Genomic DNA, 16009 nt, shown 5'->3' with positions numbered 1-16009 from the left:
ATAGAGCTGCATCATTACATCGCGACTCTTAAACTCTATCCCTTGACTTATGAAAGCTAACACCCCATAAGCTTTCTTAACTACCCTATCTACCTGTGCGGCAACTTTAAGGGATCTGTGTACCCCCAGATCCCTCTGCTCCTCCACATTACTGAGTATCCTGCCATTTACTTTGTACTCTGCCTTGGAGTTTGTCCTTCCAAAGTGTACCACCTCACACTTCTCTGGGTTGAACTCCATCTGCCACTTCTCAGCCCACTTCTGCAACCTATCAATGTCTCTCTGCAATCTTCGACAATCCTCTACACTATCTACAACACCACTAACCTTTGTGTCGTCTGCAAACTTGCCAACCCACCTTTCTACCCCCACATCCAGGTCTTTAATAAAAATCACGAAAAGTAGAGGTCCCAGAACCGATCCTTGTGGGACACCACTACTCACAACCCTCCAATCTGAATGTACTCCTTCCACCATGACCCTCTGCCTTCTGCAGGCAAGCCAACTCTGATTCCACCTGGCCAAACTTCCCTGGATCCCATGCCTTCTGACTTTCTGAATAAGCCTACCGTGAGGTACCTTGTCAAATGCCTTACTAAAATCCATATAGATCACATCCACTGCACTACCCTCATCTATATGCCTGGTCACCTGCTCAAAGAACAATATCAGGCTTGTTAGACATGATCTGCCCTTCACAAAGCCATGCTGACTGTCCCTGATCAGACCATGATTCTCTAAATGCCCATAGATCCTATCTCTAAGAATCTTTTCCAACAGCTTTCCCACCACAGACGTAATACTCACTGGTCTATAATTACCCGGACTACCCCTACTACCTTTTTTGAACAAGGGGACAACATTTGCCTCCCTCCAATCCTCCGGTACCATTCCCGTAGACAATGAGGACATAAAGATCCTAGCCAGAGGCTCAGCAATCTCTTCCCTCGTCTCGTGGAGCAGCCTGGGGAATATTCCGTCAGGTCCCGGGGACTTATCCGTCCTAATGTATTTTAATAACTCCCAACACCTCCTCTCCCTTAATATCAACATGCTCCAGAACATCAACCTCACTCATGTTGTCCTCACCGTCATCAAGTTCCCTCTCATTGGTGAATACCGAAGAGAAGTATTCATTGAGGACCTTGCTCACTTCCACAGCCTCCAGGCACATCTTCCCACCTTTAACTCTAATCAGTCCTACCTTCACTCTTGTCATCCTTTTGTTCTTCATATAATTGAAGAATGCCTTGGGGTTTTCCTTTACCCTACTCGCCAAGGCCTTCTCATGCCCCTTTCTTGCTCTCCTCAGCCCCTTCTTAAGCTCCTTTCTTGCTTCCCTATATTCGTCAATAGATCCATCCGATCTTTGGTTCCTAAACCTCATGTATGCTGCCTTCTTCCACCTGACTAGATTTTCCACCTCACTTGTCACCCATGGTTCCTTCGCCCTACTATTCTTTATCTTCCTCACCGGGACAAATTTATCCCTAACATCCTGCAAGAGATCTCTAAACATTGACCACATGTCCACATGTCATTGGTCACTCTTTTATAGGATATATGTTAATAAACTAGAATGAGTGCAGAGAAGTTTTTCCAGGATGTTGCCTAGACTTGGGGGCCCAAGTTACAAGAAGCTGTGTGGAGTAGGACCTTATTCCCTGGAGCATAGGAGACTGAGGAGTGACTTAATAGAGGTATATATGATCATGGGGGGCATGGACAGGGTGAAAGCACCATCTTTTTCTCAGGGAGGGGGTGCGCAACCAAAGAGGACATAGGTTTAAAATCAGAGTCAAGAGATTTAAAAGGCCTATCAGGGTCAGCTTCTTCACACAAAATGAAGTGTGTGTTTAGAATGCGCTGTCAGAAATAGCAATTGAGTCTGATACATTAGCGATATTTAGAAGCCAGCTAGGTAAGCACATGGATAGGAGAGGGCCAAATGCAAGCAGAAGGCACCAGCTCACTGAGCAACACTGTCAGCACGGACGAGTTGGGCCAAAGGGGCTGTTTCTGCACTCTAGGACTCTACGACTCCGTGACTTAATATGTTCCATTATAACAAAGAAGCAGATCTGGAGTATCAGTTTCAACGTGTTGTTAACCTGTGATTGCATTACTTTTTGTATAAATCCAGCTGAAGTTTGCAGATGGGTCTTAGGTAATTTCCTGGTGTGAGTTTAATGATCTCTGACAATAATGTTACTTTAAAGAACTCAGGCTTTTTTTCTGTTAACAAAATCCGCTTCTCTTTATAAAACAAAACTACCCCATTGCACTTCGCCTGCAACCCATGTAATCTAAGTATGCTTCCATCGTTTTTTTCACCTGTTCTTCCTTGCACACATGGGTGCAGCCACTCCCCATTTGCTCATGGTTCAATTCCTGTTAATCAGCTGGTACAATCTCTTCAACTGATAACCACATACCATTATGATCAATGCTGGTCTATTGTTTTGTGGAAGGCTGAACAAAACAGGAAGGAGAAGAAGGGGATCAGAAGAAATTCTCAATAGATATCTTCACTGACAAATAATAGATTACAGTATAATGATTAAAGAAGAGGAAGTACTGGCGTTTTTAAGGAATATAAAAGTGGACAAGTCTCTGGGTCTGGACAGGATATTCCCTAGGACCTTGGGGGAAGTTAGTGTGGAAATAGCAGGGGCTCTGACAGAAATATTTCAAACGTCATTAGAAACGGGGATGGTGCCGGAGGAGTGACGTATTGCTCATGTTGTTCCATTGTTTAAAAAGGGTTCTAAGATTAAACCTAGCAATTATCGGCCTGTGAGTTTGATGTCAGTGGTGGGTAAATTGATGGAAAGTATTCTTAGAGATGGTATATACAATTATCTGGATAGACAAGGTCTGATTAGGAACAGTCAACATGGATTTGTGCATGGAAGGTCATGTTTGACAAATCTTATTGAATTTTTTGATGAGGTTACTAGGAAAGTTGATGAGGGTAAAGCAGTGGATGTTGTCTATATGGACTTCAGTAAGGCTTTTGACAAGGTTCCACATGGAAGGTTAGTTAGGAAGGTTCAATTATTAGGCATTAATATCGAAGTAGAAAAATGGATTCAGCAGTAGCTGGATGGGAGACGCCAGAGAGTAGTGGTGGATAACAGTGTGTCAGATTGGAGGATGGTGTGTAGCGATGTGCCTCAGGGATCTGTACTGGGTCCAATGTTGTTTGTCATATATATTAATGATCTGGATGATGGGGTGGTAAATTGGATGAGTAAGTATGCAGATGATACTAAGATTGGTGGAGTTGTGGATAATGAAGTAGGTTTCCAAAGCTCGCAGAGAGATTTAGGCCAGTTAGAAGAGTGGGCTAAAAGATGGCAGATGGAGATTAATGCTGATGAATGTGAGGTGCTACATTTTGGTAGGACTAATCAAAATAGGACATACATGGTAAATGGTAGGGCATTGAAGAATACAATAGAACAGAGGGACCTAGGAATAATGGTGCATAGTTCCCTGAAGGTGGAATCTCATGTGGATAGGGTGGTGAAGAAAGCTTTTGGTATGCTGGCCTTTATAAATCAGAGCATTGAGTATAGGAGTTGGGATGTAATGTTGAAATTATACAAGGCATTGGTGAGGCCAAATTTGGAGTATTGTGTACAGTTCTGGTCACCGAATTATAGGAAAGATGTCAATAAAATTGAGAGAGTACAGAGGAGATATACTAAAATGTTGCCTGGGTTTCATCTCCTAGGTTACAGAGAAAGGTTGAACAAGTTAGGTCTTTATTCTTTGGAGCGTAGAAGGTTGAGGGGGGACTTGATAGAGGTATTTAAAATTATGAGGGGAATAGATAGAGTTGACGTGGATAGGCTTTTTCCATTGAGAGTAGGGGAGATTCAAACAAGAGGACATGAATTGAGAGTTAAAGGGCAAAAGTTTAGGGGTAACATGAGGGGGAACTTCTTTACTCAGAGCGTGGTAGCTGTGTGGAACGAGCTTCCAGCAGAAGTGGTTGAGGCAGGTTCGATGTTGTCATTTAAAGTTATATGGACAGGAAAGGAATGGAGGGTTATGGGCTGAGTGCAGGTCGGTGGGACTAGGTGAGTGTAAGAGCTCGGCATGGACTAGGAGTGTCGAGATGGCCTGTTTCCGTGCTGTAATTGTTATATGGTTGTTATATGGTTATATATATGGACTCAACAGTTCAGGCAGTACCTATGGACACCTGATGAAGGGTCTTGGCTCAAAATGTCAACTGTTTACTCTTTTCCATAGATACTGCTTGACCTGCATTTTGTGTATGTTGCTTTGGGCTCTTCTAGTGTTTGCTGTTTTTTCAATGTTCCAGCATCTGCTATTATCTTTGCACTTTGAAGAAATATGATTATGTTCATTGCAATAAATTCCAACATTGATGCCTCTCTGATGTGACCTTCATACTTTCTTCAGTAACAAGCAACCACGGTGAAGACAAGTATCAAGCAAGTCTACATCTTTGCCCATCACTTTTCTATATCTCTCTCAATATTGCTGTATTTTGCACTGCATATCACAGTAAACCAAACATGTTCTGGAGTTGCTTGCTGGTGCATACTGGAAGGCAGCTCCACATGTGTCCAGAAACATGAAACACCTTTTCAAGAAGCTAATGATCTCATCATACGTATTGTAGCATTGTTGATTGATTTTCAGTGGGTGTTATCAGCCAGGTCGGAAATGGATACCCCCCTTATTTTTCCTAGCCTATCTAAACATGCTTGGGAGTTTTCAAACTTCCAAGTTCAAAGTTTTTTTTAATCAAACTATGTAAATGTAACCACATGCTACCCCGAGATTCATTTTCTTGCAGGCACTCATAGTAGAACAAAGAAATACAATAGAAACAATGAAAAACTACACCCAAAGACTGAAAAGCAACCAATATGCAAAAGACAAACTCCACAAACCCAAAAAACAAAAAAAAATAATAAAATCATATCTCTTACCTAATAGAGAAATCACAAATGACCCATCAAAATATTGCCCTACTACTTGTTTACAAACAATATATAAAATTGTAACATCATGTATCTCGCAACGAACCATCACTTACTTAGGTATACTTACAGAAAAGCAGAAAGGATGCCATAAGAGTATAAAATGATCTAAAGAACAACTGATAATAGGTTCTGTAATTCTGAGTCAGACCCAGCAGAAAAGCAGAAATCTTTCATGTTGTTATATTGACAACCAAAAAGCATTAGACTTTGTCCCACATTCATGGTTAATAGAAATTCTGATGATGTATTGTTGTACTTGAATCACACTATCTATTAACAATTAAAAAAATGAACAATCACTGTTATGAAAATAAACAAAGGCATTTTCCAGGGCAACTCTCTAAGCCCACTATGGATTTGTCTAGCTTTAAACCCACTCTCTACTTCACTGAATTAGATAAAAATAGGATATCAAATCAGAGACAACCAAATGAATTTATCTTGATACACCTTTCATACATGGTTGATTTGAAATTATATGCTACTTCATTAGTAAGTCTAAAGCAATTAATTCAAGTAGTAGAACTATTTTCTAAAGATATAAAGATGAATTTTGGACTAACGCAGACCATTAAACATAAGGAACAGTGCGCTAGAGCTCGTAGAATATAAATCAGAGCAGCAGGATACAGTACAATCACTGGATGAACACAAAACATCAGTATCTGGGATATCAACAAGCAAAGAAAATAGATCACAGTGCAATAAAGGGAAAACTTTTGACAGAATTTAATTGAAGATTTAAGAAAATCTGCCAAACAGAGGTCAATTGTAAAAATAATAATAAACACTTTTGCTATACCCATATTAATGCATTGTGTTTTTTTTGCATAATATCTTGGTCTGAAACCGATCTGGAAAATTTACAAAGGAATATAAGAACTGAAATGAGAAATTTTAGAAAACACTATGCATACTCGAGCACACTTAGATTAACACTACATAAGACAGAAGGACAGCTTTGGTAAACAGTGTATTGGTCAATTGCCATTTGTATTTTTGATCCATCAGCTGCAAAATCCCAACTCTGGATTTTCCAACAATGTAAGACACAGTGAGTGACTTTACCAGAAATTACAAACGTATCAATACATTTCCAGCAAGTAATTGATATTCTAACAGACTACAGATGTCTGTTACTGTGTAGATCCTCCTCAAACATAGGTGAAGGAAATTCAGCCTCTGTAATGTGACTGGAACCTTCCATGTGTCCACTCTGTTTCTGCACTCACTTCTACTACCCTCAACAGTCTGCTGCCCTCACCATTTTACTGCCACCTTCACAGCCCTGAAGCAATTCTTGGTGTTTATGGCATATATTTTGGGAGCCACCTGTAAGTAACAGCAGGCAACAAAGATGAAACGCATTATAACCTTCAGTATGCAAGCACAACCTTTGCTCAACTAAGGAAAAGAATGGTTAAAGATCTGGATCTCAAGCCCTGCACAAAACTCAACAATGATACTCCCAGTGCTGCCCATTAACTGTTGCACTGAGATTCTCCTTGCAGTCTTCTCAGTTCTGCTGGATCACAACATTCATATGCATGCAACCACACTCCCAATACAGGCATTCTACAGTGAGCTCTGTCCTGGCAGGAGGTTATCAGAAGGAGAGATGCAAAAGTGTCTCCGAAGCCTTCTTTAAATTGTGTGACATCTACACAGTCTTGTAAGAATCCTTGACCTGTGAACACTCAGAATGGAGAAGAGTTTGGGCTGGGATTAAGAGCCCGTGTTTGTCAAGAACAGCCACAGAAGCTAGCATAGGCAGCAGAGGAGAATATACGTCCTGATTTTCCCACCCTCGCTGAAGAAATCCCACACTATCTAGACAGTTTACAGTTCCCATATTAGCTTCATCAGCCACCTGAGAAACTACAGGAATGAAATGGGATACCAGGATACCAAGGGATCGGCAAAATAAAAGGTTCAAGTTAAAATTTCAAAGTAAGATTATTATCAAAGTACATTTATGTCACCATATACAACCCCGACATTCATTTTCTTGTGGGCATACTCAATAACTCCAAGAACCATTATAGAATCAATGGATGACTGCGCCCAACAGGGCTGTGTACAACCAAGATACAAAAGACAACGAAGTGCAAAAATAAAAGAAAAAAAGAAATAATAATAATAAAAATAAATAAACAATAAATATTGAAAACAGAAGTTGAGGAGCCCTTGAAAGTAAGTCCATAGGTTGCGGGACCGTTTCAATGATGGAGCAAGTCAAGTTGAATGAAGATAGCCCCACTGATTTAAGAGTCTGATGATTGAGGGGTAATAACTGTCCCTGAACCTGGTGGAGTGAGTCCTAAGGCTCTTTTGCCATCATCGCCAAACCCACCCCATAGACTTACTACTTCAGATTAAAATTCTTTCTTTAATAGTCAGGAGAAAAGAACGAGAGACAGTTTTAGAAAAAAAACAAATTGAATATGTGTTTTGTTTTCACTGTAAAATGGTGTATTGTTTAGAAATAATGGATTTTTTTTGTGAAGGGATTAAACGTGCAATCTGGTAGAGTGAGGCAAGACAATGGCACTGCTAATAGAGTTGCTGCCTCTCATCTTCAATGACCCCGGTTCAATGCTAAACCCTGATGCCAGCTGTACGGAGTTTGCATGCTCTCCTTATGATTGTATGAGTTTTCCCAGAGTGCTGTAGTTTCCTCCCACATCTCAAAGACACACAGGTTGGTTGGTTCACCATTGTAAGTTGCTCCTAGGTCATTGGTAGATTTGAATGGAATTGATGGGAATGTTGGAAGAATGGAATGGGATAAGTACAAATGCAAATGGTCATAGGCAAGGACTAAAGGTTCCATACACACTTTTCCACTGTCACACTTGATTGATCCTATTCTCTCACATCTTATCCTCTTGCTCTTCACATACTTGTAGAATGCCTTGGGGTTTTCCTTAATCCTGTCCGCCAATGCCTTCTCATGGCTCCTTCTGGCTCTCCTAATTTCATTCTTAAGCTCCTTCCTGCTTGTTTTATAATCTTCTAGATTCCTATCATTACTTGGTTCTCTGGAGTGAAGCCCCATCAAATGGAGAGAAAAAGTAAGAGGCTGGTGCTGAGCAGACATCTTGTTTACTCAATGAATCGTAGTGCTCAGACAATATAAAGAAGCAGAGACTTGTCGAGAGTTTAGCAAGTGTAGGAGATGGGATGATATGTTGAAGACATATAAGATGTTGTTGAGATATTGCAGTTTTGGTCACCCACTTAGAGGAAAGATGTAAATAAGGTTGAAAGAGTACAGAGAAAATTTACAAGGGTGTTGACCATTCTGGAGAACCTGAGTTATAAGGAAATATTGAACAGGTTAGAATGTAGAAGACTGAGAGGAAATTTTATAGAGGTATACAAAATTATGAGGAGTAAATGCCAGCAGGCTTTTTCCACTGAGGTTGGGTGTGACTACAACCAGAGTTCATTGGTTCAGGGTGAAAGATGAGGAGTTTAAGTGGAACATGAAGGGAAACTTCTTCACTCAGAGGGTCCTGTGAGTGTGGAATGAGCTGCCTGCACGAGTGGTGCATACAAACCCGATTTCAACACTTAAAAGAAGTTTGGATCAGTACATGGATGGTAGGGGTATGGAGGGCTATGGTCCTGGTGCAGGTCGATGGGAGTAGGCAGTTTAAGTGGTTTTGGCATGGACTAGATGTGCCAAAGGACATGTTTCTGTGCCGTATTTCTCTATGATTCTATGATTCTATGACTAAGTGTTCCTTTTCTTACATGATACATGGATTATTTCATTTTTGCTGTTTAAAATAATAATTCACTTGACTGAAAGTTATGCTTGCTTAATTATTCATGAGGATTTGCCTTGAGGACATTCTAGAGAGGGCATGGAAAAAGAACGGGAAGCCATTCTCTGGAAATAGCGCAGGATTGAAGAAGTAAAAAGAAGGAAAATGGAAACAGACAATGAAAGGACAGCAGAAGAACATGGTGAAATGCTCACGGAACCCATTTGTTAGGACAGGTACTGCTGTTGGAAAAGCCTCATGCAGGCAATGGTCTCAAGGAGAATGTACAGATAACTTTTAAGTAATAGCTTCTTTGGAAAAAATTCAACACCTTATCGTTGGATGTTGCATCAATATATTTTTTTCTGTGACTGGTTCTTCAGCACAAAATCATTTCAGTACCGTGAGTAAACAAAATGAAGCAAACTGAGTTGATTACACAACAATGAGCTCCAATAATTACATGTACATTATAAACCGATATTTTTATACATACTATATACCCTTTTTATTTTGTATTATATGTAACCTGGGGAGAAAGTACACGCTCAGGACAACAAAGACTCTATCGGGTTTTAATTCCTTTATTTGTTTTAGATGTTTAAGTGCCAGAAGAGGGTCGCGAAACAAAACGAACGAATTTACAACCAGTTCTTGCTGTTACAATCTCAGTTTAACTTTTGATTCACACCCTTGTGGATGGACAGAATTGCGTTTGCAGTATAAAAAATACCAGAACCAATACGGTACTAATACAGTAGTGGCAATCCTACTTGGGTGGTGAGGAACCTTGTATAAGCCACGCTACCCAGCGGTGATTTCTTCACTTGTGGAAATCTTTCCTCACCATGCCCAGCACACTCTGGGAAGAATCCGATTCCAACGCCCTACCACGTCTTCAGCAGAAAGCAAAGTGGTTGCTCCACTATCCCGTGCATGTGTAATGACATCACTGTCTCCCCTTAAAGGCACAGACAACTATTCTAGCATTACCCGGATGGATGCCTAAGTACACTTTTAACAAAACTGAATAAGATCCGATGGTCACCCGGTTACATATATAGTATTATTGTGTTTGTTATCATTTAAAATATTTTGTTAATACAATTTCTATCTAAGTTTACACAGGTGTGAAGTAAATTATTGCTTCCTGGCAAACGGAAAATTTGCAAGAGTGTGTCAGTGTTCATACAAGTAACAGTCCTACTTTATCTTAAAGGGACATTCAAACTTTTATGTTTGTGTTTACCCGAGTCATTTTCACACTAGATGTGTTTATGAATTGGAACTGGCCTTTTCACCATGTATTGTCGAGTTATGTTGTGGTTAGCTTGTATTCACAGTAATAGCTAACTGATTGCAAGCCTATGGTGAGAGGATTACATGCAGTCACACAGTTTACCAGAAATAATACAGAATGCACTTCTGATTTATCGACATTTAACGCCCAGGAAAACTGTTTGCTGGATATTACTGCTTTATGAGTAATCCAGTTTCTTGCATTTTATCACCCTAATGATTATACTAATAATGGTAGCAAAGTTACTTACCTGTTGTCATCTGTCCATCGATTAAGTCACTTAAAAGCACAAAAGTGTAAATCCATAATGCTGCAGCTGCCATGTTATTATCTGCTTCGTTGTTCCTTCATACAAAACAAGCTTACAGTCTGAGGAGGCTGTCTTAAAAGACTTAATTTCTAACCGCTTTCAGCCCAGATTGCCTTTTAGTGTTCCACCCACCTTTGGAATTTTTCTGTGCTACTTTCCGGGTTAATTAATCTTGCATTTCAGTGGTCTGTTAATCTATGATGTAATATTACAAGAAGTGTAATCTTTCAGACATTGAAGATATCAATTTGGCCTAACTTCTGTCTGCTTAGAAAACCAACAAATCTCAAAGCAAAGTAACTCCGACACTGGTAGCTGACAAATATATTGATATAAATACAATGTGGGCAACTGCATGGTCATGCACCTTGGTAGTAGAAAGAAATGTGCAGACAATTTTCTAAACGGGGAGAAAATCTAAAGATCTGAGAATGCAGAGGAACTTGGGAGTCCTTGTGCAGAACACTGGGGCATTGATCGTGTGGATAGACAGAGGCTTTTTCCCAGGGCTGAAATGGCTAACATGAGGGGGCATAGTTTTAAGGTGCTTGGAAATGGGTACTGAGGGGATGTCAGGGGTAAGTTTTTCACACAGAGAGTGGTGGATGCGTGGAATGCACTGCAGGTGGCAGTGGTGGAAGCGGATACTATAGGGTCTTTTAAGAGCCTCTTAGATAGGTACATGGAACTTAGAAAAATGGAGGGCTATGTGCTAGGGAAATCCTAGACAGTCTCTAGAATAGGTTACATGGTCGGCACAACATTGTGGGCCGAAGGGCCTGTAACGTGCTGTGAATTTCTATGTTCTATGTTCTAACACCCTGAAGTTTACCTTGCAGGTAGAGTCAGTGGTGAGGGAGGCAAATGCAATGTTTGTATTTGTTTCAAGAGGTCCAGAATACAAGTGCAGGAATGTGATGCTGAGGCTTTTTAAGGCACTGGCCAGGCCTCACCTTGAGTATTATGAACAGTTTTGTGCTGCTCATCTGAGAAAAGATGTGCTGACTTTGGAGCAAGTTCAGAGGAGGTTCACAGGAATGATTCTGGGAATGAAAGGGTTATCTTACGAGGAAAGTTTGATAGCTCTGGGTCTGTACTCACTGGAGTTTAGAAGGATGGAGGGGGGGGGAACTTGTTGAAACCTTTCGAATGTTGAAAGGCCTAGATAGAGTAGATGTCGAAAGGATGTGTCCAATGGTGTCAGAGTCTAGGACAAGATGGCACAGCCTCAGGATATAGGGGCGTTCAGTTAAAATAGAGATGCATTAAAATTTCTTCAGCCAGAGGGTGGTGAATTTGTGGAATTTGTTACCATAGGCAGCTGTGGAGGCCAAACCATTGGGTGTATTTAAGACAGAGTTCCATAGGTTCTTGATTGGACATGGGATCAAAGGTAATGGGGAGAAGTCTGGGGAGTGGGGCTGAGGAGGGGAACAAATGATCAGCCATGATTGAATGACGGAGCAGACTTGATGGGCCAGATGATCTAATTCTGCTCCTACGTCTTATGGTCAAATTCAAATTTATCACTGAAATGTGAGATTGACTAACAGCAGCAGAGGTTTCCAAGGGCACTAAAGAGCAATCAGACAACAAGATCTGGAAGATAATAGAAAGTGATGCAATCAAATAATCTGCTGGAAGACCTTAGTGGGCTGAGCAGCATCTGTGGGAGGAAGTGAATCATCACCGTTTCAGAAAAGCTGCATCAGGACTGCATATCTGAAGCTACCTTAAGCAGCAATTGTGTGGGCAAGGCCTGCTCTGCTTGCTGTGATTGACAGGATTTGCAACCAGAGGAATCCTCTGCTCTAGTGCTGACCATAAAGTTGCGTGCAAGTATTCTGGATATTGTTAGACAGAAACAAATGTCTGAGGGAATTCACTATCCGGCCTTTCAATGGGAACAGCATATAGGCAAGGATAGTCAATTAATAGATTGTTTTTTATTAAACCCCAGGATTTAATCTAATCCAGTCACATGTGACAGAGCTGTCACTCACCTTTTGTTACTATTTCAAGATACAGCATGATAACAGGCTCATCTGGCCTATGGAGTCCGTACCTCCCAATTACACCCGATTAACCTCCTAAGCACATGTCTTTGGGATGTTGTAAGAAGTTGGAGGACATGGTCACGGGGAGAACAGTTAGAGGGTGGGGGGATGGAACCAGGTCACTGGTGCAGTAATAGTGTTACATTAAGCACTATTCTATCACACTGTGCACTCTCTCCAGCATTTGGAAGGAACTTCATTGAATTTAAGCAATTCCAACCAAATTGCTACTGGGGTTTAGACCGATATCACAAACCAGTGGGATGTATAGGATGTCCGGGGAGGGGTAGCAGCTCTGGAGAAGGAGCTTGTTGTGTCCATTTTGGGGCTCATCCGCATCAGACACTCAGCTCTCACCTGTGGCTCCAAATAGCTATTTGCCTGCAAACCCTGGTATACTGCTTCAGATGGTGGGCTAAACGAGGTGAGAGTAGCCAGTGGGCCTGATACCCCTGGTGAGATAGGGACATGCCTGTCCTCGGAAGCAAGGTCAGATCCAGTGGACCGGGCAGACGAGATCAACATTGAGATCGAACGGCCATGAAAGTGAAGCAGCAATACTTTGTGGAGAGCGAAGGGTACGACAAGGCACTGAAAGCATGGTCATCCTCTGCAACCAAGGAAGGCCTCAGTTTTGATGATTATTCATGTCTCTGGACCTGGACATCCGAGATCGAGAGAGTGGAAATGCCCCCTGTGCAACAGCTTTTCCATTTTAAAAACTTTCCCAACAGAAATTTCTGTCATCGTCGGACACGATGACAACCAACACAAACCAGGGTTTCAGTCTCAACCAGACAGACTACAGTTTGAAAGGGGCAAAGGACACAGTGCTGAAACACACAAAACCCACGTTTGGACAGTAAAGTTCTGGAGGTATGTAACTAAAAATAATAAAAAAAAACAAAATGCTGGAAATCTGAGAAAGAGTAAAAGAGATGTTGGACTCTGCAGCTTGGGTAAGGTACAAAAGATAAACAGAAATTCTTTCAGAATGAGGACTAGAACCTTTACAAAGTTGACAGACATGGTAGGGAAGACATGGAAATTCATTGAAATTCAATAAAATTGGAAATGCTGGAATTCTGAAATAAAAGTAGACTTGCACTGTTGAATATTTGTAGCATTTTCTATTTTAATCCTGAACATTCACAGTTCAGATGTACTTCTTTACTCCATGAAGTTCTTCATTTGGAGAAAAGCCTTTTCATCTTAGGCTTGGTGTCACAACCAGGGGTAATTTTTTTCAGTTAGTATGTGGACTGTATTTTCTCAGTGTCACCCTGTGGGCACGCAATGTTCCTTGGATTGTTCTATCCTTTATGCCTAATCGTTTGTCTTTGGACTGGCTCTGGATTTGAAGCTCTGCAGATGTCTCATTGCCTGTCAAGGGGGTTGTTAACTCTTTCTATTTATCACTTTTATTCAGTTTGGGGTAATTTTAATTAGCACGATATTTCAATGTCGCATAGGGATCATTGCTTCATCTGGGCACGTATGATGTCTGATCGGTCCTGAATTTCTACGTGCTCCAGGGTGTATTTTGAGGGGGCGCGGCTCGGCACGCCAACTCCTCTTTGCTCAGTTGTTGTGGATACTCGTCTGCTGAAGCTCAGGCCGAGTTCTTCAGTGTAATGTGAGTGATTTCAGCTCTTCAAGATTCAGTATAGTTTGTCTGAGCTCTCGTTAGTTTGGCTGGTTAATTTCCGTATTAAATCTCTTATTTTGCTTGACTTGCCGATGTCTCTGCGATTCCTGCACTTGAGTTTGCTAGTGACCCTTCAGCTCGACCGGTTGAGAAAGGTGAACTCAGCAGGATTCGGTGTCCAACCGGTTCTGGCAAAGCAGAGCGCCGCCATCAGCAGGCATGAGCAGCAGCTGCAGGAATTGACCGCGTCTCTCTCTGCCATCCAGGAAAATGTAAAAGCTTAGGAATCAGGAATGCCACGTACTCAGGGGAAAATGCCGATAGCTGCCTAAATCTGCCTACTCTGGGGCTCTTTAACAGGAGTCCTGAGCCATGCTGTGGGTTTATTACCCAATATTCTCTAGTGTTCAAACTGATGATGCACAGGTTTCCTACTGAATGAAGTAAAATGGCTTGCATTATTACCTTCCTCTCTGGTAAAGTGCTGGAATGGGCAACACCTAAGTTGGAGAGAGATGATCCTGAATGCTCCATTATCAATTCATTTATCAGTGCCCTAGTGGGCAGCAGGCGGCTGTGAGACATGGTGGACTACCCAACTGAGCTCAGCGCTTTGGTGCTAGAGAGTGGAGAGAGGTAAAGCTCTGATGGCCATGTTTGAAAGAACAATCTTAAAGATGAACTGGCAGCTCGCGGTCCTGAACCAGACCTTAATCGATTTAACCACTTGTCTGGACATCCGTCTGTCAGAACGGCGGTGAGAGCAATGCCAGCAGCTCTCCAACTTCTATCCTACCGACATTCACCCACTCATTTCCTCCTAATAGATCCTTCACTGGATACCATGGAACCCAAGCCATTGGGCAGGGCACTTCTTTCGGTTGCTGATTGAACACAACACAAAATTTACAGAGAGACATTCTCTGTACTGAGGGGAACTGGGGCATTATCTGGCCACGTGCCCCTAGAGGTTGGGAAACTCCCAAGGGCTGCCCAGCGAGGGGAGATCTGTGATGGTCCCTTGGCCTCTCCCACAGGTACATACACGTGGTTACACCTACCCTCTTGTTTGATATGCAATCGAAAGGAGTTTCCCATTCACGCATTTGTTGACTCTTGGTTCAGTGGGTAACTTTTTAGATTTAGGGGTGGCACAACAAATGGGGGTCCCTTTCTCCTTACTGCCATTGTACTGGATGGTAGGCCTCTTGAATGACAAAGGGTTGTTACATTCCAGACTATTAGGCTTTCAGTTTGAGAATCACTGCGAAACATTAAAGTTCCACCTGATTAATTTGACAGAGATCCCTTTTATTCTTGGGTATCCATGGTTGTCTTGGCAAGTCGCTGTGATTAACTGGTGCTGAGGGGTATTACTGGTTGGTCCTCTAACTGCCAAAATATTTGCTTTTCATCGGTTTCCAAGAATCATGAGTATGTGTCCTAAGTGCCCGAGATCAAAATGAAAATCCCTGAACTTGTGTCCACACTTCCTGAGTTAGAAGTTATTAATGAGATTAAGAAAGTCCCTCCTGAATACTCAGACCTCCTAAACGTTTTTAGCAAGAAAAAAGCTACCTCGCTGCCACCCCATCGTTATTATGATTGCACTATTGAGTTATTGCCTGGTTCCTGCCCTTTCTGAGGGAGGCTGTTCTCCCTATCTGGTCCTGAGAGACAGACTGTAGACAGTTACCTTAAAGAGGCATCAATAGCTGGGTTCATCAGATCCTCAACTCCCACTGCAAAGGTGGAGTTTTCTTTGTCACAAAGAAGGATGGTAGCCTAAGACCCTGTATTGATTATCGGGATAGAATAGAACCATAGAACCATAGAAACTACAGCACAGAAACAGCCCTTTGGCCCTTCTTGGCTGTGCTGAACCATTTTCTGC

At 41.7% G+C, this 16009-nt stretch overlaps 1 protein-coding gene across 1 annotated transcript in view; it reads right to left on the bottom strand.

Moving 5' to 3' along the window:
• The window catches only part of LOC140196264 (uncharacterized), an 85817-nt gene extending 75376 nt beyond the window's left edge, over positions 1–10441 (bottom strand). Inside the window, exon 1 of the mRNA XM_072255166.1 lies at positions 10351–10441. Coding sequence (XP_072111267.1) covers positions 10351–10423 — 73 coding nt within the window. The 5' untranslated portion in view covers positions 10424–10441. The remainder of the gene's footprint in view (positions 1–10350) is intronic.
• Between the last annotated feature and the right edge of the window lie 5568 nt (positions 10442–16009).

The sequence above is a fragment of the Mobula birostris genome, chromosome 4, assembly GCF_030028105.1.
Source record: "Mobula birostris isolate sMobBir1 chromosome 4, sMobBir1.hap1, whole genome shotgun sequence".
Lineage (NCBI taxonomy): Eukaryota > Metazoa > Chordata > Chondrichthyes > Myliobatiformes > Myliobatidae > Mobula > Mobula birostris.
This window is presented reverse-complemented; position numbering and strand designations above follow the sequence as displayed.